Source organism: Heliangelus exortis, chromosome 2 (genome assembly GCF_036169615.1).
Source record: "Heliangelus exortis chromosome 2, bHelExo1.hap1, whole genome shotgun sequence".
In the NCBI taxonomy this organism is placed as follows: domain Eukaryota; kingdom Metazoa; phylum Chordata; class Aves; order Apodiformes; family Trochilidae; genus Heliangelus; species Heliangelus exortis.
The window spans coordinates 44,721,590-44,748,548 of record NC_092423.1 but is presented as its reverse complement, the minus strand read 5'-3'; the positions used below and the strand labels follow the sequence as shown (position 1 = coordinate 44,748,548).

Here is a 26,959-nt window from a genome sequence, read left to right as displayed (position 1 = left end):
CATACTAAAAGATGTCTGAGCATGGCTGTGGATATCGAGGGTTAGCCTTTATCATTAATGTGGAAAATACAAAACTTCTGTAGAAGTTGCTTTAATTGCCCCCCAGAGTTAGTGGCACCTGAGTGGACATACAGCTTTATTATAAGCTGGGTGAATCTCCAGAAGAATACCTACCTAATTTTGCCCAGGAAGACAGTTCAGAGTAGTCAGATATAGGCATAAGCTTGTTCTGAGGGATGTCCTCCTAATCTAAATCTGTGCTGGGAGTTGTGAAGGCTTTTGCCTTCTGCTTTTTCCTTGAATTTTCTATCATTGGTGCCAATAGTGTTCTTGACTGACTTTTGTAACTATCTAAGAACGTGGGGGAAACACAGTCATCCTAGGTAGGGAAATAGAAAAAGACCCCAGTACCCATGATGCACTTCTAACTTAATTTGACAGGAGATCTGAGGGAGGTTTTTCTTTTGTACTGAAAAGCCCTCTCTCTGGTAATTGGAGGTAATGAACTAAAATGTTTAACTGATTCTTCACAGGTGAGACATGGACTGAGACACTGGCCTATGTGCTCTTCTGGGGCAGTGCAAGCTTTGGAACTTTTGCTATCATCCTCTACAATGGCAAGGATTTTGTAGATGCACCCAAGCTGGTCCAGAAAGAGAAGATGGACTGAATTTGTGTGTGTGGAAAGCGGCTTGGTACTGAGGATTCCTCAAGCCACACTTGGAGTCTTTACTGACCTGTTTTCCACACCAAATTGTGGTCTTTTTAACATTCTTTCTTGGCAGTGGGAGGAGGTGGGGTGGTGGAAATGGTGTCCTTTAGTGGTGGTGGCTTTCCACGAGATCTGACTCTACAGTCTTAGGTACAATGGTCTCTGGAATATTGCATTAGTGAAGGGGGCTCCACTCTTACTGAGGTAATGCAAAGATGAAAACCAGCTTTTTTGGTGTCTGGAGTGATTTAGAGTGTAAGTGTTCTGCTTGACCTCATAGTCCACCTGGGCTGTTTCAGCTGAATTTCTAGTTTCTGGCTTGACAGCAGAGAGCTTTGATGCTGTTCATAGGTCAAAAAACAAACCAAAAAAATCCACCCAGATGTTGAAGCTTCTGATTGTGGTCTCTGGACAAACATGGCTTCATACCAATAAAAAGTCTTGTTCCAAGACTTACAGCTGGATTATATTTGTTGTGATAAAGTCTATATTATGGAGTCCTTCGTGCATATTTGTGTGTGGATTCTTCTCACTAAATAGAAAAGATTTCTGAATTGTAATGCTTCTAAAAATGAGCTTTTTGTCCTGTCTTGTTCGTCTAGGACTGATGCAATATTCTATTAATCATTGTTTGGGTAAAAGGACAGTGTAATTGGATGTTCCTGAAATTGCTAATATCTTGCACTGTTTCTATACTACAGTCTCCAGAGGATGATTCATTAGTTAGTGAGTTAAAATACAGAATTTTCTTTCTAAAGATGTAAATGAAATCAAAAGAATGTAAAAATCCTTTGCAGTGTTTATTGAACCTTCTTTATGCTAAAGGTCCAAAGGACTCCATTTCTTTAAGAATGGGTCACAGTGTAAAAGGTGAACTTCATATTGTTTTGTTAGTCAGCTGCTTCTATTCTCGGTTACTTTAAAATAAATTATTAAAGAAGGAATGAAAACCTGAGGAGAGTGTTTAGCCTAAACTCCATGTTTGCACTTGGGAGCAGCAGCTTGCTTTTCATGCATGATACTGTAACACACTCAAGGAAAAAAAAAAAAAAAAAAAAGGAAAAAAGCTACAGAGCAATTTGTGCTGGTTAATAAATGTGTGTCTTTAACTTTAGTGCTTCCAAGCTGTATAAAAATAAGTAATCCTAATCAAGGACCAATTTTAAGCTATTTTGTCACTTATTTTATATGGTTTGTTCAAAACCAGACATGAAACTTGCTTAAGGCGCTGTGCATTGTTTAATATTTCCTGTAAGTACAGCTGTATATTCAGATTGCAACTATAAAATTTACATGGGGGGGGAAGAAACATGTAGAATACTGGGGACTAGCACAGCTGTCACTATTGAAGCTAGAACACAGAGCACTGATACTCCAGTGTTTCCTTGTGTTATGACTGAAAATATGTACAGATTTTTTTTTTTTTCAACTGTTCACTGTTCATTTTAACCTTGAATGTTTCTGGAGGCCTCTCTGGGTTTTGTGTAAACATAACCTGCTCATATGCTCTAGTATTTGCAGAGAATCTGTTAGCTTCTAGATGCTGTATTGGAAATACCAGTTGGTTGGTAACTGGAAAATCCTCTCACTTAAGCTTTTCAAAGGTGAACTCTATTATGGGCACCAAGTACAAAAAGATCATAGACTCAGTATTTGGAAGTGATGGGCTTTGGCTCACTGGCGGATGGCTTGGGAAACATTTTTTGGTTGTCTTGCATTTTAGAATGGAATAGTTGCATCTTTGGAGAACACCTTGCTGAGGCAAAGACCAGAAGTTGATGTAAAAAGTGTGTGAGTCAAAATAATGGAGGTTTTTGAAGATGGAAGGCACCTGTATTTCAGTGCTTTGCACAGAGTCTGTATTTCTAAAACCACAAATGGTGTGTTCATAAACAACAAAAAACAATAAAATGTTCAGCTTTTATAGATAAGCTATCTGTGGTGCCCTTTGTGCTTTGGACCGAACTGTTCCCAATTTATTCCTGAGGAGCTGTTCCTCCTCCCTCGCATAGGAGGATGCTTCACCTTTCTTTTTTTCTCTTGTGTTTTAACACGGATGACCTCGCACCATCCCCTATGGCAGCGCTGGCCTCACGCTCCCCTCTCCCTGGCTGTGGCTCTGGCTCAGAGCCGCTCTCCATGGATTCCTCTCCCCGCCGCTCCATCCCCACTCTCCCCTCTGCTCTCCGCCTCCTCATCTCTTCAGAACCGAACCGCCTCGCGGCTCTTACCTTTTCTCCCTTTCCCTCCCTCCCTGCCGGCCCGCAGCACCTCTCATATTTCTATTTTTCCCCCTCTGCGGGGTCTCCCTCTCCCGATCCAGCCCAACTTCCGCGCTCTTGGGGACGGGGCGGGGGAAATCGGTTGCGGCTCCTCCCTTTCCGCCCATTCATCGCTGGGCTGAGTGGCCGCTTCCTGGCGCCAGTGGCGGCGCGGCCTGCTCGGCGTAGGGAGCCCTCCGCACCGCCCGCGCCCCGGGGCATCCCCTCTGCCTCTGAAGGGCTCTCCTCTGCCTGCGGGGCGGCTGCCCCTTCGTACCGAAGTCCGCCCGGCTCCCTCTCTCGGCCTCCCGCCGCCATGAAGCTCGTCAGGTGAGCGGATGGAGACGGATTGCCGGAGCCGGGCCGCGGCGGCGGGCGGGAGGCCCCGCGCAGTCAGCGGCCGCTCCCCCCGGTGTAGCGGCCGTGGGGAGGGCCCCTGCCTCCACCCGCGGGCGCTGGGGAGGGCGGCAGCGGCCTCCTGCGGAACCCCGGCTGGGGAGGGCGGTGGGGCCTCCTCCCGGGCGGGTCTGCTGGCGGAGGGGCCCTGTCCATCCGTACCGCTGCCTCAGCACTGGCCTGGCACAGCTTCGGGTGGTGGTGGTGGGGGGGCTTCTCCATAAGACCACCCGATTTTAAGGAGAAAAAAAAAAATCCCAGATTTGATTAGTTACCTTCCTGAGGTATTAGTAAGTGTTCAGGTGTTTCTTCCTTTGTACACTAGTGGCGGTTTGGTGTGGAACTGAGGTGCTGGATTCGGCATTGTGTCAGCCAAGTGTTCCCGCTCGGGTGTAGGGCATAGGCGCTCCTTGCGGTATTTTTTTTTTTTATTTTCCTCTCATTTAACGCTACCGAACGTCTTTAGCAGAGTTCACCTCTGGGGACGCTGTTTTTGGAAGCGGAGTATGTGGTGCATGCTGGTTTTTTTGACAAAAATGTCAAAGGCTTTATGTGGGAGTGAATGAGTCTTTGCTCAATTTCTAGGTTTCTAATGAAGCTGAGCCATGAGACTGTGACCATTGAACTGAAGAATGGGACGCAGGTGCACGGGACTATCACAGGTATGGTGTGATGGCAGACTGCCTGTTACCTTCCTCCTAACAGCTGAGCTTTTTTCTCTTTTGTACTCCCTTTTCTTGCGACCTTCTCTCTTAAGATGCCAGAGGTGTTTTTATTAATTCCCATTTTTATAGTGCAAACTTAAGGTGGGTGTGTTAGAGAAGCGTCTGGGTGCTTGCAGAAGTTGCTGGGGGGCAGTAAGTTCAGTTTTGTCCAGGGAAGCTCTGAGCCTGGCTGCAAACTGCTGACAAGCCTTGGGAGGTGATGGACTTTTCCAAACCTCTGGCAAAGCTGGTGTGAGCACGGTGTTCTCCTGGAATTTTAGCAGCACAATAATAGTGCTGCTAAGAGTAGGGTTACTATTTTATCAAACTGGTAGTGAATATACAACTAAATTTTCAGAAGTTGGTTCGGTACATCTGACTTTTTCACCTGCAAAATCGTAGTAAGCTGTAGTTGTATAACAATGTTACACCTGATTCGCCAGAAGAGGGGGGACTTCTTTGTAATGGTAGTACAGATACATAGCAAATAGACCACCTTGATGTGGTCTTAAATCAGTTAAACCTTGTGTGTAGGCAGTTTTAATACACAAATAAATTATTTCTGTTGAGCATGTGTTAGCTTTGTTTAAGGTGAACTTATATGGACATTAATCTCTGCAAATGCTTGGGAAAGTGATTTGAAAAGAGAGATCTTGATCTTAAGAAAGTGATTTGAAAGGAGGTAGTTTGATACCGGGCAAAAAAGAATCTCGGTGCCCTGCTATTGCCAAAGGTCATCCATATAACCCAAATTTGTGGGTGTTACCTGTCTGGCAGGTGCTTATTTTTATCTCTGAAATGACAGTTGCAGCAAAACCCTTGGTGGTTCTTACTGAAAAATGTTATTTTGTTTGCTTTGGCAACACTAGTGAGGGATCTTGTTCTGAGAACATTCACATTGGCATTGCTTGAGAGATGTAGATGTATGTAGAGATGTATGTAGGTGGGGCACATCATATTTTAAAGAATAAAGCCCTTACTGTAAAGTTGATGAACACGCTTGATCTCCTCTCCTTCTCCAACCCCAGGCTACTTTTAAAGCTCTTGTGCCCAGACACTTAAAAAAATTAAACTCAAACCTGTCAGGCTTGAATTCCAAGTGTCTGCGTAGGTGGTTTTTTTTGGCCAGCAACAACCTGCTGAGATTTGGCATTATTTTGCAGCCAGATCTATCAGCTTTGATGAGAGCTGAATGCACCACCCTGGCATCTCATTACAGCATGCTCTGTTGAACCCACCTAGGTGGGAAGCAAACTGCTTGTCTCCTTACCTCACTGCTCTTGCAGGCTTGATTGTTGAGCAAAGTCACATTTTCTGCTAAGAATCTGTAGAAAGTTTGAATGCAATCTGTATAGCTGAAATGATCATCTTTACACTGTTGTGTGAACCATGTGCCATCTCCCTGGTGTGTGGTTGGGCTGAGGGGGTTCATGTAATGCAGATGTGAGGAGTAAGGAGAGAGGACTGAAAAATATATGGAATAAGTGCAGCACTGTAATTCCTCTGGCTCTGGCCTATTACTCATTTATGCTCTTTACCTTGGTTAGACATCTTGCAGTTTATTTTTCTGTGTTTGTGGAATGAGAGAATTATTTTTACCACAAAGGGTTGGTTGTTCAGAGTTGTAAACACACAAAGGATTTTGCTCATCTGGGTGCCCTGTCACTGAACTAGCAGGTGCTCATGGACTATAATTTTTATCTTTCCTATAAATTTTTGATCTCAAAAAGTGACTCTGGTTTTGATCTTCACAGTTGGAGATCAAGTCCTGTGCAAGACTCGTGATATGCAAAATGTAAATTAATGTGGGGTGCTTTTTAATGCTTATCAGGGCTGTTGCTGCGTAAATGCATTCAGCTGAGACTTCTTTCTAGTTTGCATAGCAGACACAGTACTGACTACATGTAATTCTTAAATACTGGCTGTTCACAGAGTTTGTAACCACAGTGGCTGTTTCTTGCAACAGTGCATTTTTATATACTTTTGTAGAAAATGTCACACTAGTATTAGATGTATTTTATGAGCGTATAAATGCTTCTTTGGCAGTCGGACTTTTTCTAAGGCTTAGAGAAAGAGGAAATGATCAGGTTATTTTTCCTCACAGGTTTGTTTTGCTTCTTTTTAAGAGAGTTGAAAGACTAGTATTGGATGTCTGTAATAAGAAGCAGTCTATTTGTTACTCGAATTGTTTTAACCATTAACAAAATTGGCTACGGCTAAGACCTAGGTAAAAATCTCCGGCAATCAGGTGGTGAAGGCAGCAACTGATAAATAAGTGGGTAAAATTTAAGAGAGAAAAAGGCATGTAGTCTTTTACAGTTAGAGGCTTAATGAATGAATGGCAGAAGCAGGTAACAAACAGGATAAATCTTGAAGCATGTGCATACTTAAAAACGGTCAACAAGGGACCATTTTGTAAGTATTCATCCCTGAATTTAGCCTTGTGTTGTTTCAGGAGTGGATGTCAGCATGAACACGCATCTCAAAGCAGTGAAAATGACACTGAAGAACAGAGAACCTGTACAGCTGGAGACACTGAGTATTCGAGGGAATAACATCCGATACTTCATTCTGCCAGACAGTTTGCCTCTGGATACTTTGCTAGTGGATGTGGAACCAAAAGTCAAATCCAAGAAAAGAGAAGCAGGTTAGTTTGTGCTTTCACGATGTGCGTGTGTTCTGCCTCTGTGCATTTTTAGTACTCTCAAAACATGTGATTTGGTGTCTTAAATGTCTGCCTTTGGCAGCGAGTTCTTTCACCTTTGAGGGTTTGATACTGAACTGGCTAAGTCTGCCTTGCCTACCTTCTTAGCATCTGTAGAGCTTTCTTCCATGTAAAATTATGTATATGACTTTTCATACATCTGCTTTTAAAAATGCGAATGTTTTTAAAATTTCAGTAAATCTTAACCTGTCACAGTCTCACACCAAAAAGATTTACATTTTTTCTTCTTCAAATGTATTTTGTTTCCCCAGTTTATATGGGGAACTTCAGGTAGTAGCCTGTAGTAAGAAAACAGAGAACAGCATCTTAGAACAGTGCTGAGTATTTTTCACTGAAATCTCTCTTGATAGTGGATGAAAATATCTGTTGAAGAACTGAACTTGAGAATCTGAGGGAGCCCAGGCTGAATTCCAGTGATCAGCCCCTCTAGCTTTGGCTGCAGTGTTCTGCTCTGCACTCTTCCTTAAACTTTTTTTTCAAAAGGCTGTTGAACAAAAACATTTTCCTTGGCACCCTAATACTACAGAGACTAATTTGGTTTTAATCCATGATGAATGAATTGAAGATTATTTTCCAGTAAGCCCCAGAAGATTTGTAGGTTGTCTTCAGGCAGTATATATTTTGCACAATGACTAATCAGTGTATTTTTAAAATAGTAAGTTTTAAGGGAAAGCTACTTGTGCTCTAAAGTAATGTAGTACTGCTTCTCCTGCAATTAGTGTTTAACTTTTTTTGCTCTGTGGTCTTTGAGCCGTGTGCATGTTATGAATTGGTGTGCTTACCTTACTGAAATGGTGCAAGGAATCCTCAGGTGTGTGCATCACAAAGCACAAGTGTGACGGCTGCTTTTTATACAGAGTAAGGAAAATGCTTCTGAAAGTTTTGCTCTTCTCACATACATCCCAAATAATCTGACCACAGGGAGAAACTGGAGTGTGGCCACATTACTTTTTTTCCAAAGCTTGTAATGTGGACAAGAACATCACTATTTCTTTCTGATTTTGAAGGAAGAAAGGGACCTGTGGTGGTGCTGTTTATCATGATTTCATGCTTCTTGCATCCTCACAGCACTGGAGGACTCACAGATCTGCTGTGTTGTGCTGCACTTGGCTTTAGTGTGTAAATGCCCTTGGGCTTCAAAGGTGTGCAACACATCCTGCCTCCTCCTCTGGAAACAGAATTGGCAGCAGGATGCTGGCTCAGGGGTGTAGGTGACACATGTGCCTGGGGCTGAGTGTGCTTGGTGAACACAACTGCTGGTGGGCACGTTGGTGCTGTAGTCACTGAGTTAGGGGTTGCTGTTTCTGTGTGTTTTACAAAGAGTCAGACTATTGCCAGGAAATAAGTGACACCTGCCTTCTCACAGATCTGCCCTGTGCCTCTGCTCCTTCTGTCTTCACTTTGTGTGAAGTTTGAAGTGAACTTTGTTCACTTCAATCTGTGTGCCTGCAGATGGAACAGAGTGATTGTTACAACCTGCTGCTTGAATGTGTATGCTACAGTCTGCCACCACCCACTTCCACAGAATTTTAAGTTTCGTGGTATCTCTTTGAGCCTTACATTGACAAACCTGTTTAAAACCAACCAGTAATTTCAGAGGTTTGAAGGCCTTGCAACCAGGTTGTTGTTTTTAGAAAAATGGGGTGACACGTCATCACCATACGCATCATATGACTTCCAGGAGTTGCTTGCAGCCTGAATTATTCTGCAATTCTGTATTCCCTTTACCATTAAGTAGCAGTATGTAAAAGCAGGCACACACAGCACAAGACTTTGCCCTGAGAATCTCATCTGAAACTGGCAGAGGCATCATGGAGAACAGCAGGAGCTGTTTGGTGGTGGGATCCTTTCGAAGTGCTGCCCTTTCACATGGTGCCTTGAGAAAGGCTGAGCTGGGGAATCTCACAGCTTTTTAAAACTCACATTTCCCTTTAGCAGCATACTTTATAAACCATAGTGCAGGCTGTGGCAAAAGAAAATAGGTCTTTTTTACTGTGGTGAATAATAACAAAATACTCTATAGTCTTGCATATGCTTTTTCTGATGCCTGAGGAACTAGATTCTTATATTAAAAAAAAAAAAAAAAAAAGAGGAATCATAGTTCTTTGTCAGAGCATTTGGCAGCAGCCAGCTGTGACTCTGCATTTCCTTGTTTTCTGCAGTGGAGCCAAAGGCAGGCACTAGTCTGTGTAGTCTGTGGAAGTTTTATACTGAAAAACCTAACCCAAAAGATGAAAACATTGTTTGAAACTTACTGAGCGTTAAGTGACTTACTATCTGAGTTACTGTTTCCTTGCAATGGGACATTATGTTGTTTATGCTTGATACAGAATTTTTTAATCAAAATGGAAATATTCGTGAGTCTCACTTGATTTATCTTTTCTGTTTCATCTGCTAAGTTGCTGGAAGAGGCCGTGGTAGAGGCCGTGGCAGAGGCCGAGGTCGTGGAAGAGGAAGAGGGGGCCCAAGACGATAACTTCTCACCACACAACTGCTACCAAATTCTGGGCAATTTCGATATTTTTTTGTACAGGTCTTGTTTATGGCAACCATTTTTAATAAACTAAAATGTGAAAAAGTTGTCTTTCCTTTGTTAGTGAAGTCTGGGGAGGTGGACTGTCCTGTTTCTAGATGCTGTGGCAGACTAACATGTCTGGTGTTGGCTGTCATTGTCAAGGTGTCACACCCCCCCCAAAGGCCGGACAGTTCTCTCTTGCTTCTTGCCCCAGAGTGAAGGGCTTGTGGTGCTGTGCTTTTAACAAGGCTTGTTTGAAATTAATCCCTCTTCTACAAGGCCTTGCTGTCTTCTAATGGTTACATAGTTAAGACACTATATCAGGAACACACATCCCATGAATGTGTCTTTCATGTCATACTGCTGAGTGACCTCTTTAAAGTTCATAGATAGAATTTTACTGTTTTCTATTACATGAAGCTTACAATTCAGACATGTTGCTTTCTTCATTCAAAGTTCACACAGGGAAATTAACCAATTCTGTGGAACTGCTGGATTGTTACATCTCATGATTAAAGCATACCTTTGTCAAGGCTAGTTACATGGCAGTCTCTCAGGTGGGGCTTATACAACTTTATCACAGATTTCTTTTTAAGTGCATCCCTAGAAAATACAAAGTATAGCACAGTGCATGATTATATACTGGAATTGGAAGTTTACTCCTGGAGATGAAAGAACTGCAGGTTTTATATATATATATATATATATATATATCTGTATATATAAACTGCTTTGATGGATACAAAAGCAGTGTTGGCCACATCTCCATTACCATCCTGATGACTTTCCCTTGCAAAACCAAACAGTTCCATCTGTTGATGAAATACAGATGTCATTTCAAATAATGTGCATGTTTGAGCATGGTTTTCTTGAACAGGAAAGGTATTTTCTGGCACTTTGGTGCAGGAACGTGCTTGCTTGGTTGTATTTCCACATAGGCAGTGGTACAACAGAGTGGAAACACATGTAATGGGTCAACAGCACTGGTTAATCTGTGCTACCTAGCATTTTGTGAGCTGCTCTTCTGCTTTTCCCCTCTTGCAGAGGCCATATTAAAGCTTCATCTTGTGACAGAAGAGATTTTGTTTTGTTTTGTTTTTTTCCAAACCATTGCGTAACCTCCTAAGAGCACTTTTTGGTCAGTGTAGCACCCGTGATTCTCAAACTCTAAATAGCTGCTACAAGTAATGGCTGCTGCTGTCTTCCAGAAGTGCCCGCTCACTGATGCTGGAGAAGGTCTTCCCAAATCCAGCTGCTGGATTCATGCAATGGTTGAAACGCTTTCCCTCTCCAGTCTCTTCCTTATAAAAGTCAGTAGAGCCCCCAGGGGTATGCACGCAGTGGATGCTGCCACCAGCAGCCCGATCAGTGCCAGGGCATAGCTTGGGTAATCCTTTGTCACCAGCTGCCCCTGCAAGGGAGAGAAGAAGTGTTGGATCTGTGGTTTTCAGTGTCCTGAAGCAAAAAACAGCTGGGAAGCACTTGCAGGCTGCAGCAGCCCCTGCTTTTCTCTGTCCAGCCCTACAAGCTTGAAATTGTCGAGAACAGAGCTGCTGCTGGAAAGAGCTGCTGCTTGGTAAAGAGAATTTTGGCTCGATTTGTATTTCTTAATGAGATGGCTCAGCCCTGACCTCTGTCAGGTCTCTGCCATTTCTCCCCTGGAGCCTGCAGGCTCATGCTGACACCCAGTCAACAAACCAGACCTACTGCAGGTCCCAAATCATCAAAACCATGAAAACAACAGGCCTAACTTGTTTCTGCGTGCTAGGAGCACTTCCACGAAAGGTTATGAAAGCAGTGATTAGTCACCCATTATTAATTCTGCTGTGAGAAATACACACGTAGTTCAGCATTCATACAAATGTGGTTTGACCATTAAGAAAAATGTATATGGAAATTACAAAAAAAGAGTGGCTTATGAAAACTATTCAATCCAGCAGTGGCTCAGTTCTATGAAAATACCACTAATTTTCTTCAAAATACTACACTTTGAAAGTAATCTTTCTATTCAAACGAATTTTTAAGATTATAATGTGGATCATCAATCAACATGAATAAAATTTTGCTGTTTAAAGGGTTCAGTTGCAGTGGGAAATTACTCCCATTTTGCACAACAGTAGCACTGTTGTCGCCAGGTCAGGGTTTTCCTTTCCGTAGGGTAAAAAAGTTGCCCTGACTTCAGCTGCAAGCTTTCAGAAGGCAGTTTGGTGGAATGATGTTAGTATGGAAGGCTGTGTCCTGTAGAAATTAAAAAGAAAAAGAAATTTTAAAAAAAAGAAAAATTTTACCTGTGTGGCATCCCATGCTTGGTATTGCAGTGCTCCTGTGAGGATATAGTCACTGAGGTAAAATATAAATAGGCTTATAATTAGCAAAGGACTAGCAAAAGTCCACATAATTTTCCAATACCAGTTTGGCTTGTGTCCAATCATTGTGTGAAGATCTTTCTCAAATCTGTATTTAAAGACAAAACCAAAAAAACGTATTTTGAGAACAGCTGTATTCGTTGAATTGACACCTTGATCTGTGTTTCTTTAAAACCATTTACAGAAGACCAGAAAAGTAACGAGGACAGAGGTATCATCTGAAGAACTGGCTCATCAGGGTCATATAGTGAGGGTGAAAACAAAAAGATCACAGGCTTCTGAGGATCCCATACTGCAGAACAGTAGCTAGGAATGGGTACAAGCAGGAAAAGTCCCTACAAAGTTCTGCCTGAGGTGCAAATCCAGTGCATTATTGGTGTAAGCAATTATGCTGAAACAAGGCGCAGAAAACACTGCTTGTTTTGGTGTAGTTGAGTTGCTGTAATTCTGCTGTTACCTGACTGTCATTGGGGAAGCACTAACGCTGGTGATGGTACCTAAAATCATGCAGGAAACGTGGATCGAACTTGAAGGCTTGGAACTCATCCAGAATGTGATGCCAATGTAGGTTCCTGTACACGTTGTGCTGGTGGACTAACAAATCAAAGACTGAAGTCCTTTAGGTGCCCCAAACACCTCTGCTGCCTAAACCCTTTCCTGATGCTGAGTATTGCCTTCACCCATGGGGGATGACTCAGGAGCACAGCAATGTGCAAGGTGACCCACTCACTGCCTTTGAACCCAGACTCAGTGACACTGCTGTGCTCTCTGAATTGCTGTGAAAGAAGAAGTAGTGTCTTGAGACCAAAGAGAACGAGAGCAGGGAGCAGTGTGTATGGCTTATGGACCCTGAGAAGGTGTCAACCCAGCCTGGCCCTCACACAACTCTGAACCCAAGGCCCTGGGAGGGGATCTGCAGGGCAGGGGAGACCCCATTGCCTCCCTCATAGCACAGTGCAGGAGAAAAATGCAGCCTGAGGTGGTATTTTTATTCTTGGCCAATGGTCACACCCCTGCTGTAAATGAAGGAGGGTTCAAGCTGTTACCTTCTTATCCCATAGATGTAACACACAGCAATGGTCTCTACCAGCACGATGAGCAGCAGTGAGAGGGTGGCTGCATAGTCGTTGAAGATGTCAAACCAATAATTTCCAGCCTCCATGGTGAAGATGAGGCCAATCACACAGTTAAAGAGACACACAGCACCTGCATGGGTAAAAAAGGGACTCTACTGTTACACCTGGAAGTCTATCTTGGGTGGTGGTGGGAGAAATCCTATACTCCTGTGACTAAAAAAGCTGGTGGGATTTCTACTGATTTCTGTTCGGGGAACAGTTTTCCCAGAGGAGAAAGGTTAATTTTTTGCCCTTTGGAGAAGACGTGGCTCTGTGTGTGACTATGCTGGTGCATCCTGAAACTGTTGCTCCTTAGACCTGCACAGTCACAGCATCAGGGGTCAAGACAGCTGAGTCTTGGCTATAGCTTTGTTGTGTGTGTGCAAAGCATCTGCTGTTTCTGCTGGGCATCCCAGCTAAGCTGTGTTCTAAGGTGGGACCACTGGTTTCCATGGCCAACAGATAGCACATATCCCTTTTGGCCCAACACTGAGGTTGTTTGCATTTTGGACACCAGTGATGAGACTGAAGAGTCACTCACTGAAGGTGTCTTGACATGTCTTGTGGCCTTTGAGCTTTACCAGTGAGTAGACACCAGTTCCACAGAATCATAGACTTACAGAATGGTTAACGTTGGAAGGGACCTCAAAGGGATCATCAAGATCCAACCACTCTGCATGGACAGGGATACCTCCCACTGGACCAGGTTGTAGAAGGCTTCATCCAACCTAGTCTTAACCAATTCCAAGGGAGGAGACAAGGTCTGAAGGAACTTGGGTGTGTTGGGAAGTTTGCAAATTCACAGCAGTGATTGCCCTAGTTCTTTGAGATGTCCCAAGGGAAGGTTCTGTACAAGCTGGACAGGATTTCCCAAGGGCTGGTAAAACCTTGCAGAAACACTTCCCCTGCTCCACCTGAGTTGGAAGAGGGACCCTGAACAGCTATAGGACACCAAGGCTTCTGCATACACATGCTCTCTCCCTGCATGGCCTCTGCTGCTCATGGGTGGTGCTTACCTGAGATCACCTCCTTGGGGAAGCGGGCAGCAATGGCCTTGCTGTCGGTCAGGGGTGTGAGGATAGCAGCGGTGTTTCCCAGCATGCTGCCAATCCCCAGCATCAGCAGCATGACAAAGTAGAGCACGGAGTACAGCTGGGGCACCTCCATGTTTTTGATGGCTTCAGAATAGACTATAAAGGCCAGTCCCGTCCCCTGGACAGCCTGCCAACAACAGGGGTGAATGAAGTGAGTTATGGGCAGCTCCTCAGCTCGATGAGGGGACATAAGAGGAGGAAAATATGAGATTGATCCCCCACAATGACAAGATACACCCGTGGTGGCAGTTCTGCACAGCAAAGGCACATGAGACCTTCATTAGTTTCTTCAGACTGGATAGAAACTGGCACAGTCCTGCTCGTAGCAAAAATGTTTATTCCATACCTTTGCAACCTGCCCTGTCCCACAGATGGAGCTCAGTGGTTAATGAGCCGAGTGAGCCTCTTGCCAAGCTGAACAACCATCACCTGCCCCATTTTGAGGTGCAGAAAGGATCCCCACCACATCCCTGGCCGGGTGGCTCCTGGGGGTACCAGATGTGCCTGTGTGGGGTTGAGGGGCTGCCTGAGCTTGGTGGGAGGAAAGGCAGGAGTGAAGCCCAGGCACAAACACAAACACAGAGTTGCAGCTCACCGTATCTAGCTCGGCTTCCAAGCTGCAGTTTTTAAGCTGTGGCAGCAGCTGCGCGTACTCCTGCGGGCGGGTGGCCATGAGGTAATCTTTCATCTCGCTGAGGTTGTCTGCTGTTAGAGAGCCTTCCTCCAGGTCAAAAGCATTCATCAGCAGCAGGATCACCCTGGGAAAGGTTGTTGGAAGTGAATGTCTTTCAGGCCAAGGTATAAAATTGGTGCTGGTTTTATATCATGTCCCCTTCTCTCTCAGACCCCCCCCCCCCCAGGAATGCTAGGGCTCTGGTCTCCACAGGTGGGAGCTGTGGCTGTGGCACTTCCAGAGAGGTTCTTGGGGTGCTGACAGCGTTATGCTCATCTCTGCTTCAGAGAGAGCAGCTCCTGTGCCCCAGCTGCCACTCTCAGTAACCTGGGAGGGAGCCTGCAGGTATTCTGGGTGCTGGCCAGCGTTGGCTGGAGCCTCTTCCCTTTTGCCCTCTGGTCCCACATCCACATCCTACCAATTTAATGAGCTTTTTGGCCAAGCACAGTAACTAGCAGCTCAGTTTCCTCTCTGACCAGCAGATAGGTCAAAGGCTATAAATATATGAATAAAAGTGCAACTGCTGTGGGCCCTATACTAGGGACCACATGCAAGCCTGCTGCCTCTGGGTGTGATCCTGCAGGCTGCTGGGCACCTCCAGAACATCACTGCTGGGGAGGGTGAGCTCCCAGGCATCAAAAAGCACACCAGCCCTGCCCTCTCATCTCAGCCTTCATGGGTTTACACCTCACCATTAGCTTTATTAGAGCAGGACCAGGGCTGGGCTTGGGGCAGTGCTGGCAGCACCATGTGCCGTTCTTTATTTACCTCTCCCTTCCCCGCTCACCTTCCCCGGAATGGTTGGCTGCAGAAAACGAGTGAAAAAATCAGCTACTTACTTGCTGATGCAGCTTTCATAGTTGAACGTGGCCTTGAAGCCATAGATGGAGAAGGTCACGATGCTGGCAAAGATGGAGGTGGTGCTGTTGATGAGCGAGACGATAACCGCGTGCCTCTCGCAGTTGTTGCTGGGCTCGTTGTAGCTGGCGAAGGCGATGAGGCTGCCAAAGCCAAGGCCCAGAGAGAAGAAGATCTGTGTGGCAGCACTGATCCACGCCTTGGGGTTCGACAGCTGCTCCAGCTGGAAAACCAGATGGGGAGAGGAGGAGTGTGACCCTATGGCGCGGATGGCCGGCACTGTCCCTTTCAGCCCGTGGGGATGGAGGTGGGGATGGGCTCCTATGTGTGCCCGGTTTAGCTCTGTGGTGGTTTTTTGGGGGGCAGGGTTACTGCTCAGTCTGGAATTAATACACTAGAGTTTGTTAGTGGGCAGGTGTTTTTCTGCAGGAGAAAGCATGTGGCTCACAGGCACCGTGGCAGAACAGCCTCCAGCTTCTCCCAGACAGGGTTTCCAGCTGCCTGACCTGACATATTGCTGCAAAAATTCAATATAAGGAATAGGTGTATTGCCATCTTTAAAAAAGAAAAAAAAACCCCACACTTGGTAAATAATAACATATTTGTGGAAAATTGAATATGAGTTTTCTGTACCTTTGGTGTGAACATGTAGATGAGCCCATTCACAGCTCCATGAAGTGTTAATCCTCTGATGAGGTATATGATGAGAACACAATATGGCAAAGAGGCTGTTACATAGACCACCTGGAGGAGGAAGGGGAAATGATTTGGTCTAAAAAATACACAAGTCCAGCCATAATTGATCAGTTCTTTCTCAATGGAAACACCCCAAATAATGGAAACACTCCATGTAAAGGATATATTATATTGCAGTAATCTTTAAACAAATATTTAGATAGATCTAACCTCACATTTAGGTTTTAGGGAATAAGGTTATTATTGATAACAAAGACCCTGTGCTAAAGTTCCCAGCAGTCTTTTCTTTAACTGGAAAAATAAGGATGACACTTAAAATAACTTGCAACATTTACAAACTCAGTCCTGTAGCATCTAGTGGAGAAACACCAGTTTGCAACCACTAATCAAGAGTGCATTAGGCAAAGATATCCACAATCTGCTCTAGGAGGAAGGTGAGCAGACCTCATAAAATGTCAAAAATCAAACTTGTCTGAAAACATTTTCATTCAAATGCAAAAAATACTTTCTCTTAATGTAACCCAGATGGGGGGGTAGCGGGAATTAAATCTTTATGTTGTCTTCCATGAACTTCCCTTCCCAAGCTCTTGGGAAGAAAATCAGATAGGCAATTACCAGCCATTCCCTCAGTTTACACCTTCTTACAATGCCAATGGGCATCTGCCTTTCCCTGTCACACGCCTGGAAAAGCAGCAGCTTTACCTTCACCAATGGCACACCACTGGAGATGCAGAAGCCACCCCTGTGCTCCCTTTGATGGGACCCAGCCTTCACAAACCACTTTCAATGTGCTTTCGCAATTTATTTGTTTCTTTTCTGCCCACAAAGCCAGCTGCAGCAAGTTTAAGAGGTTATTCTTGGTTTACAGTCTCTTGGCTTTCTGCGTTTGGGTAATACGATTTGGGGATTACAGCCCTCAGCTGGCTTCTTAGTACAGGCTCAACCAGGACATTGCTTTTTCTTTTTCCCCCCCCTCTCTCAAAACTTCCTCATAACTTCTGCTGAATAAAAAGTGAGGGAAAATGCCTAGTAGATGTCTTTTTTTTTTTTTTTTTTTTTTTTTTTTTTTTTTTACTGAAAAGACTGAGGAACAGACATCTCCTGTTTGTTGTTGGCAATGCATTGGTGGGAGGCTTTCCACTGGGCCAGCAGCCTGACAGCTGGTTTTGCAGCAGAGGTGCCTGTATTTGAGGGACTTCTCAGTCCTTTAATATCACCCAGTGTTTTGGTTGAGCCCTCTTCAGTTGCAGTTTATCAGGTTGGCAGAGGCAGCAGGGCAGCCTGCTCCTGGGGAGATGCTATAATCCCAAGTAACAGCAGCCATGACTGCTGCCTTTTCATCACAGAAAGCTTTAGGTTGGAAGGAACCTAAAAGATCATCTGGTTCCAACTCCCCTGCACAAGCAGTGACACCTCCCACTAGATCAGGTTGCTCAAAGTCACATCCAACCTGGCCTTGAACACTTCCAGGGAGGGGGCAGCCACAACTTTCTTACCACCCTCACAGGAAAGAATTTCTTCCTAATTTCTAACGTAAAGCTCCCCTCTTCCAGTTTCAAACCATTACTCCTTGTGCTCTCTCCACATGTCCTTGTAAAAAGTCCCTTCCCAGCTTTCATGTGGCCCTTTCAGGTACTGGAAGGCCACTATAAGTTCTCCCTGGAGCCTTCTCTTCTCCAGGCTGAACAACCCCAGAAGAGGAGGGCCCTCCTCTGAACTTGCTTCAACAGCTCCATGTCTTTCCTGTATTGGGGACACAGTATTCCAGGTGGGATCTCAAAAGAACAGAGTAGAGGGGGAGAATCACCTCCTTTGACCTGCTGGCCATACTTCTTTTGGTGCCATCCTCAATGCAGTTGGCTTTCTGGGCTGTAAAGGGCACATTGCTGATTCCTGTTGAGGTTTTTATCAATCAACACCCCCAGGACTGCTCTTGACCCATTGTGTGCCTAACATGTACATTGTTCTTGGGATCGCCCTGACCCAGGTGCAGGAGCTTGCACTTGGCCTTAGCACTCATTTCTCCTCCCCACATCCTTCTGGGTCTCCACAGGTCTGCACTCTCCTCTCACCTTGCCAGTGGACTGGGTGCCCCGGAGGATGCAGAGGTAAACCACCAGCCAGGCCAGTGTCAGGCAGAGTGCCTGCTCCCACTGCACACTGCCACTGGTTTCCAGTGATGGAGAGATGTTCAGGGTCTGCCGGTACCAGAAGTACTGGGTGGATGACGTCTTCTCACACTCCTCCTCATAGCCGGTGTGGTTGATGTTCAGGGGGCAGGTGGCCCATGGCAGGGGGTCCTGAGAGGGAGAAGAGAGGCATGGGGCAAGAACCTGCCATCAGTGTGGTGGCTAGAGCCAAGGGGGATGTAAGAAAGGAAATTGTTTTGTCCAGGGCTTGCTTGTCCCCACATTGTGCTGCCAAGGGCTGGGGCTGACCCTCTCTCTTGATCCTGACCATCTCCCCTGAAGATGACCCTCTCCCCGAGAACTGATCATCATCCCTGAGGATGATCATCTCCCAAAAGATCAACCCTCTTTAACCCTGGGGATGACCCTTCCCAACCCTCTCCCCAAGGACAGACCTGCTCTGCCTCTCTTCCCTGGGGACAACCCTCTCCCTGAGTCCCTCTGGGGACTGAGCTTCTCTGACCCTCTCCCCTTGAGATGTCCCCCCTCATCTTCACCCCCTGTTCGCCCTCTCCTCTGCCTTTGGACAGGCCCATGCCAGGGTGCAGGACACCATGGCCACCAAAGCACATTCCCAAGGCATCACTGGGCTGACCTCAGACTGCATTTCATGGAGAGGAGAAGACACTCTGATCCCCCTGGGGAGCTCCCAGAGCTGTACACCACTGCCTCATTTTTTGAATCAGAAAAGCTCTGTGAGGGTTTCTGAAGCTTTTGGTCTCCCCCAGCCCGCCTCCGGTGGCTGACAGCAGTGAAAGGCAATGTCCAGCACCAGTGCAAAGCCCCCAACAGCCCCAATGGCCATGTCATGCCACTGGGTGCCCACAGACCTGGAAGGAGTGGAAGAGGTACCAGAAGGCCCAAGCATTTATCACGTTGTAGTACATGGAGAGGAAGAAGGAGACGACGACGCTGGCAACGCCTGTGGGCACGAAGGGAGGCAACTGGTTAGCAGCGAGACCCCAAAATTCCCAGGGCCCAATGACACCCCAGGGGGGCACTGTGGTCAGCATGGGGAGGGGGCTTTGCCTTTGCATGGCCCCATGCATGGGGCATAGCCTTGCTGCTGCTGCAGCCTCTTCCCCCTCCTCCCATGAGGACTGTCCTGCGCTGGATTTTATACTTCAGCTCCCGGGGGGTGGGGGTGAATATTCAATGTATCATGACAAATAAAATACGCACATAAGTAAATTAGTGACAGTTTGGGCTACCAGGGTAATTTAATAACACGATAATGTAGCTGAGACATTGGTAGGCAGCAATGACAGAGAACGAAGATGTTTTATCACTCAATATTGAGCTTATTGGGATGATGTTTTTTGGGGGGCTCAAAGCCCAGCACAGGCAGCCCCAGGGGCCAGGTTAAGCATGGGCCTTTACACTGTGATTTTGGGTGCCTGTCTGAGGGCAGAAGGACACACAGCTCCATGGCTGGGGACCTGGTACAGCAAGTAAGGGTCTGGCCCCAATGTCCTGTGAGGGACGAGGTAAATGCATGCATTCTGATAATTGCTTTTGCACAGCCTGGTTAGGCCCAGTAAAATCCCATCTCCAGCCCAGTTTCTGCCCTGAAAGATAAAGCTTTCCATTCAGAACCATCCATCTTCCTCAGGGGCTTAAAAATAAAGCTTCAAACTGAGAACATACCGACACCACAGAGGTAGGGGCTTATTATTTTCCAGGCGCCGATGCTGCCCTGACGCATGCGCTGCCCCACAGCCAGCTCCAGGTAAAGCAGGGGCATCCCCTCAGCCACCAGCATGATTAAATATGGGATCAAAAAGCCACCTGTAAGAAAAAACCCAATAGATGACCTTCAGCAGATCAGCAGCACAATAAACACCTGGTTGTCCTCTCTGGGGTCAAATCACCCCAGTAGTGATCACCCAGGAGGTGGCTGGAGCTGGATCCTGTCCAGGCACCATATGCATTGAGGAAATGGCACAACCCCGAGGGATATCTCCTGAGTTTTCAGGTGGCATTCTAGATGCTGGTGGGCACCAAGGACCTGGGCATGGGGAATTTTCCACGGGCACTTGGCAACGCTGTGATTTCTGCTGTTAAAATGTGCCGGTCACCAGCCCGGCGTGTGGGGCTGCTCAGGTGCTTTGTGGGTGGTGTGAGCAATGTTCGGGGCGGGGGCTGTTAAAGGGTAACTAACCACCAGCCAAACCTTGTAAAAGATAATGAGAGAAACAGGATGAGGGAAAGATTTACTTTGTGTGAGGTGCCCTGCAGCAGAGCCAAAGCGCTCAATGAAAAAGTGACAGCAGCCTCTGCACTGAACAGAGCTTTAAGTAGCATTATTGAAGTCTGGCCCAGCCTAAAAAATAAAGAAAACTACAAAAAACTCTCCCCAGAACCCACAAACGCCAGCAAAATGTTGAAGGCTTTTGCCCCAGGGTCCTACCTGTGGGGGCAGACCCTTGTGACAGAGGCACATAACCTCAGCCTGCCCTACACCTGCTCATCCCCACTCCCCAGGCAGGGAGAGTGGCAGGGATGCTCCTGCAGAAGAGGAACAGCAGGAATGGATGGGCAGGTGGCAAGGGAGGGCAAAGGATCTTCCCACCTGGCAACCAGGATGCACTTCAGCTTGAATTTCTGCTGGAAAAAAGAATAATCCTTTTCCTCAACTTGGAGCTCACTTTAGAAGGAGCTGCTGACTGAGTCAAAAATTGGATTTTTGCAAAGGCTTTCCTGTTTCCCTTTTTACAGCAAGCCAAAAATATTTACGTCAATATCTCTTATTTAGGATTTAATCTGCAGCATTAACATTCCTCGCAATGGGTTCGGTGCAGCACTGCAGAGGAATGAACTCTGGCCAATGACTGAAGGAAAGAACTGGAAATAAACATCAAGCAATAATCCGGTTTATTCTGGGAATTAATTTCCCACCTCCTGGCTCTCTTGTAATTAACAACCCCTTTGTTAGTCTGTTAGATAACTTCCTATACCACAAGGAAGCTGTGTGAGGTTTAAGATCTCCTGCAGCCACACCATCCTGGCAGGGTGAGAGCTGCCCCAGCAGCCACCAAGGGGAGTTTTGCCATCTACTGTGGGGAGGAAGTCAGTGGTGGGCCCTTTGCAAAGGCTTTTTTGCCCTCCCAGCAGCCTTGCCACATTCTTAGCAATGGCTTTGCCACCTGCAAGGAGGTACAGTGCTAGCTCTTCACCCCACTGTCCCCTGGCAGTTCAGGTTGCAAGGGCTGATCCCCCATGCTCTGCACCCTCTTTGCCTGCAGATCTTGCTCCTGATGCTACTTTCCTTAAGGGGTAGAACCAAAATGCCTCATAAGTGACTTGGGGCAGCTGCAGGCTCCTTATCTGCCAGGAACCAGCACAGTTCCACTGACCTCCCTGGTCATTTACTCCCATGCTCCAAGGTCTTGTTGAGGCACCAGGCTTGGCCAGTGGAACCTTCCCCTCTACTCAGCATCCTGCCCGCTGCCCAGGGCTTCCTCGCTCAGGGCTGAGCACTGCAGAGCACCCACCCTGCTGTGCACCCATCCCAGCATCACCTCAGCCTGCACCAGCCTGCTTACACATGGAGTAACTGCACCCACGAGGTTAGACACCCCCACCCTCCCAGCTCTGTTCAGGACAAGCTCCCTAGAGGTGAGCAAGGAGGAGGAGGCAATATGCTGATGAAAGGAAAAGCAGAGGGCTTTAAAGTCTGCAAAAACCCTGTTTACAGGCATCACCAGCTATAAGGGCTCTGATGAGCAGGACAGGGACAAGGTCTGTGCTTTTCTGCAAGGAAGATACCAAACAAGTAGCTGCTGGCATCCCAGCTAAGCCCAATGTCTGGAATACCCAGCTTTTAAGTTCCTGAAAAGATGCTTGGTCTGTGAAGGCTTTTTTGCAGGTCCCTGGAAAGCCACTGAATCCTTTTTAAGAGGGCAGTGAAAAACAATTAGGAAAAGCAAAGCCTGCTGTCAGGAGTTTTAGTTTCACAACAGGGAGAGCTGCCTCATCCCTGGGAAATTTAATCAGGAAAGACAAAAGCAGTGGAGAGACTACTCTTATAAAAATACGCTTTTCAGAAAATCCTTCACTTTATTGGATGTGCTGTTTTGTTTTTTTTTTCCCTGGTTAATCAATTATTGCAGTTTTGGTTGTATTACAGAGAATTTTCACCACCTCCAACATTACTGATGGCTGCTAAGAAAAGGATAAACAACACAAAGACTCCAGTGTCTGAGTCTTGCTGTCTTTTAGGACATTTGTGCCAAGACAAGCTGCCAGTGAACTAATCACATACAGTTTAGTTGGAGGTCAGTGTCAGACATGAAGTCTTTACTCTCAAAAGCGTCTGCATAGAAGAATACACCCAGAATTGCTGGATGTCTGCCTTTTTAGCTGTCTTAAACATCTAAAAACCCTTCAGGTGCTGTAGCATCTAGTTTCTACTGTAATTTCACCCAGCGTATAATCTGAATTTTTCTGACCTGATCCCACAGAGAAGCTCTGATGCCATCCCAGCAGGAGCTGGCTTTTCAACAGTGAGCATGAACCAACTCCTACCACCACATGTGCACTTAGAAGCAAGCTACAAGCCAACAAAACAAGCAAAAAGCACATAAACATCTCATTGTGTTTCTTCCTGAAAGGAAGAAAAGGGCAGAAGCAGATGAAGCAGATGCTCATTATATCACTTGATTCACGTCTGAGGTGGCTCCAGCAGTACAGCAATGGATGCAATGGAAGAAGGAGTATAAAAGTGGGATGTCTTACAAAGAGAGGCTTTCTATAGGGATTCTTCAAAGTATGGTCATTAACCAAGGGGAGATGTATATTAGAAAATATTTTTAGTGTTTGTTTTTAATTAATCTAATTAACTGACTTCTGATTTATAAGGAAGAGTACCTGTGGCTGGTGTGATACAGCCACTGTCTTTCTCCAGTTTGGTTCTAGGAGAGGTAGGAGAGGGGTAAAATTTCAAAGAGGGTTGGGTTTTTTTTGAGACAAACCCAATGTTATTCCCTTCTTTGAAAGCTTTTCTGCAGGTTTAAGCTGTGCTGCTCTTGTTGATTAAGGAGTTTCAGCCAACTTCAAGACCAATTTGCAGCCAAATTATCACCTCCTAAAGTGAGGCTTTGTATAAAAGACAACACATTATAGACAACAACTTGAAATGGTACAGCTGATCCTTAAGTTAAATCAGCATTACCATTTCCCTTTCTCAGTATGTTCCAAGTGAACCAACAAGGAACTGAACTAGTTTCTGATGCCTTCAGAATAGTTCAATGGGGCAAGGAAGTAATAAATTTATACCATGTGGACCTACATCTCTCACTTTACTTCCATCCTTTCAGAAAATATGAGCCTGCACTTCTAGGAAACGAAAGCTGCTGCATGGGGGCAGCTGTCAGGTAAAAACCTGATGCTAAAGACTACCTAAAGCAAAGCAGCAATAGAAGAAATTGCACACCAACAAAAATTGCTCACCTCCTTCTCTTTCCCAACCCCTGATGGGTGGACAGGGCATTGATGTAGACAACTTTTCCACTTCAAGCTTGAGGGAAGCAAGAAACATAAGGCACACTTACCTCCTCCGTACATCTGACATAAGTATGGAAACCTCCACACATTTCCCAGCCCCACAGCGTAGGAAATGCAGGCGAAAATAAACTGCAGGGGATTGTCCCACAGTGGTCGGGATTTCTCCATTGCCTACTTGCAGGCAGAGGGTTCAGCAGAGCCTTCCTGTCTGCCCTCCCTCCTCCAGGTACTCTGCCAGCCCTGCCTCCAACTCCACGCCAGCCTGGCCTGGAGGGGAGGGAAAGGCGGAGGAGCTGTGCTTGCCAATTCCTATCAAGCTTTTTAATTACTAATCTTATTAACAGGCACATACTGAAGTAGGAATGCTGGTAAATAGATTATAGACACACACACACACACACACAACTATAAAATTGGTATTTTGGGTAAATAGCTGCTTGGGTTTTGACTGGCATTTCTGGGAAGGATGTGAGCCCGGAGGGGTTTTTATCGGCTCACATGCCGGCTTGACGCAGGGATGGAATAGTACTGGGGCTGCAGCTTGGTTTCAGAAATAGGAAACTCCTTCCTCACAGGGCTCTCTTCCCTGGGAGTGGCATTTGTGTGGATGAGGCACTGGCTTAGATTTGATAGCACAGGGTAAGGGCTTCCCACACCACTGGAATTGGGCTTAGTGGCTGCCTTTTATTCCCAGTCTCTTTTGTCCAAAACAGGTTCCCAGGCATCCCATCACTTTCATCCTAGTGCTCTCCCCAGCTACCTCAGTACACTCCTCAGTTCCAAAAGTGGCCTTGAAATGGTCCCCATCAGCCATGTAAGTCTCCAGCCTGCAGCAGCCCCCAGTACAACACTGCAGTCTGACCCTCCAGGAGCATCACCCCCATTTTACACGCACTTTGTGTCTGTGAGCAAGTGCAAAATAGCCCAGTTTCTTCTCACTTACCTTCATACTCAAACCTCTCTGCTGCAGATGAACTTTTCTGAGGGGCTGCCCTTTTAAAATCCTGTTGTTAAGCACCAGGGACCAAATATAAAGAAAGGCCACTTGCAAAAGTTGTCTGAGGCACATTGTGGAGGCAGAAGGACCTAGCAGGCCTTTGGGTCCATCTGAATGCACAGAGAGATGTCAGGTCTGACCATGAACCCTGTGTGCCTGGGCCCCTGCCAAGGTACACTTTGAGCTCAGCCACTTCAGACAGGTCTCCCACTGAAGGAGGCTACCAGCAGTGTCCATAGCAATATAAAGAGGCCAAGGACTCAGCTCCCTTCTTCTATCTAAATGTATGGGGATTTTTAACATTGGGACTGGATGCCCTTCAGTCTGTTTCAAAGATAAGAACTCCCTCAGCTGCTGTCAGTCTCATTACTCTGGTGCCAGCAACTTTCATCAGGCACTGACAGAATCCAGGTACAGGGGAGAACCCCTACCCTGGAGCCTTTGGACGGGACCCCAAACTGCAGGAGATGCTGTGTGGCATTGTTGAGACCATCAGAACCACCCCCCTGGACTTGCTGACCAGCCACCTGCAGTAGCCAAGCCACAAAGTAGGACAACCAGTTTTTTGCATGCTAAAAAATGTGACAGCAAAAGGTTTATGCATTTCCTGCAAGTGAATCCATTCTTCATGGTGTATTTTAGTGCTGCTGGAAACAGAGGTTGTCATTGGAAAACAGCAGTGTTTGCCAAACCTTCACAGAGTACAGCTTTGAGGGAATTTGTGGCTCTTGTGCAACATCCTTGCTCTTCCTGTCTTGCCCACATGCCAGCTAGTCCTGGAAATGTCTTATGGGTAAACCTGAATTCTGCTGGAGGGAAAAATCCAAGGCAACTTTAGGTCCACTGGCTATTAAACTGAAGGACACATACCAAGAAGCTGTATATATATAAACTGTCCCACAGCACAAAAACTTCTCCAGATTATTAAAAAGTTAAATGTCTGTCACTCCCTGTGGGATTTATTACAAATGATGCTTATAAATAACTTACTGCATTTATTAAATCACAGGCAGGACAGCCTTAAAAATAGCACATCACTAGCACTTGGGATGCTTCTGTGTGAATGGATTGCTGCTACTGATGAGCATAATCAAGTTAAACATTTCCTTGGCTCTCTACCGCCTTCCCATTACAATTTCAAACAAGTTTATAGTAATGGTCTGGGGAGCTTGTGGAAGCACAGAGGTGTCGTGTCCTCGGCTCGGGTCAGGCCAGATCAAGAAATTCCGAAGCAAATGAACCCTCACCTCTCACAAATGTCAGTCTCATGAGCGTCTCAGATCATCAACTGCTCTCATTTTTTCTTAAATGCGGTCACACACAAGGCAGCCAGCAAACTGCCTGTCATCCAGGGGCTCCTTGAGAGACAGACTTTAAATATATTGGAAGGTTTTTAAACAAATAACACTTAGGGATTCTTCCTGCAGGAGTTCTCATAAACACTTCAGATCATCGATGTGTTATTTCTGATGACATTCAAGATTTCATCTCTTTTGAACTTCCTTTCTTTGGGCTGGGTGAGGACTTGGGTTTTATCCACAGGGACAAAGATATGCCACTAACAGATACATCCAAGAACTTCTGATCATTTCACTGGTCGTGCCAAAGTAGGATTTGAAGAATTTTTTTTCCACTGATACCTAAAAAACGTGAGAGTGTGGGGTTTGCAGGAAGTGAGTGAGAAGGGTAGGGGTAGGTCTTCACAGCAGGCCAGGGACTGATGAGACAGCATGAGAACTGCCCTATGGAAACTGAATCAGAAACTGGTAAACAAAGCAAGAACCCCATTTCTCACTGAGCAAAAGTGAAAGAACTTAGGTGAAGGTACTGACTGAAAATCCTGGACACCAGCACAGGAAGGTTTCTCCCAGCTATTTAAAACACAAACAAAAATGGCATCTGTAGGCTGCACAACAAGTTGGGGAATGTGATTTGAGGGTGGAAGAGAAGCTTAACAAATCTATTGCCAAAAGGGATGGAAACAAGGGAGGAAAGGAGTAATAAGCAGGAGTGGAAGAAGTCTGGTATAGAGAGCTCCTAGATAATTCCAACAGGTAGCCCCAGATTTAGTCATGCTACATCCAACATAAACTAATAGGAACATTAAGGCTGGAAGAGACCCTTAAAACCACCGAGTCTGGCCATTAACCCAG

General features: G+C 45.9%; 3 protein-coding genes across 3 annotated transcripts in view; 2 read left to right on the top strand and 1 right to left on the bottom strand.

Moving 5' to 3' along the window:
* The window catches only part of SACM1L (SAC1 like phosphatidylinositide phosphatase), a 31,563-nt gene extending 28,920 nt beyond the window's left edge, over window positions 1-2,643 (top strand). Inside the window, exon 20 of the mRNA XM_071735855.1 lies at window positions 534-2,643. Coding sequence (XP_071591956.1) covers window positions 534-670 — 137 coding nt within the window. The 3' untranslated portion in view covers window positions 671-2,643. The remainder of the gene's footprint in view (window positions 1-533) is intronic.
* Window positions 2,644-3,087: 444 nt separating this feature from the next.
* On the top strand, window positions 3,088-10,389 carry SNRPD1 (small nuclear ribonucleoprotein D1 polypeptide). Its single transcript, XM_071735859.1, has 4 exons — window positions 3,088-3,303; window positions 3,955-4,031; window positions 6,529-6,720; window positions 9,198-10,389. The coding sequence occupies exons 1-4, from the start codon at window positions 3,290-3,292 to the stop codon at window positions 9,272-9,274; spliced, it is 360 nt and encodes a 119-aa protein (XP_071591960.1). The 5' UTR covers window positions 3,088-3,289; the 3' UTR covers window positions 9,275-10,389.
* On the bottom strand, window positions 9,689-24,076 carry SLC6A20 (solute carrier family 6 member 20). The gene is made up of 11 exons (XM_071735858.1): window positions 23,857-24,076; window positions 19,952-20,092; window positions 19,135-19,226; window positions 18,188-18,415; window positions 16,053-16,163; window positions 15,401-15,642; window positions 14,484-14,646; window positions 13,811-14,015; window positions 12,726-12,885; window positions 11,602-11,767; window positions 9,689-10,724 (listed from the first exon to the last, which is right to left on the bottom strand). Exons 1-11 carry the CDS (start codon window positions 23,975-23,977, stop codon window positions 10,575-10,577), a joined length of 1,779 nt encoding a protein of 592 aa, XP_071591959.1. The 5' UTR covers window positions 23,978-24,076; the 3' UTR covers window positions 9,689-10,574.
* Between the last annotated feature and the right edge of the window lie 2,883 nt (window positions 24,077-26,959).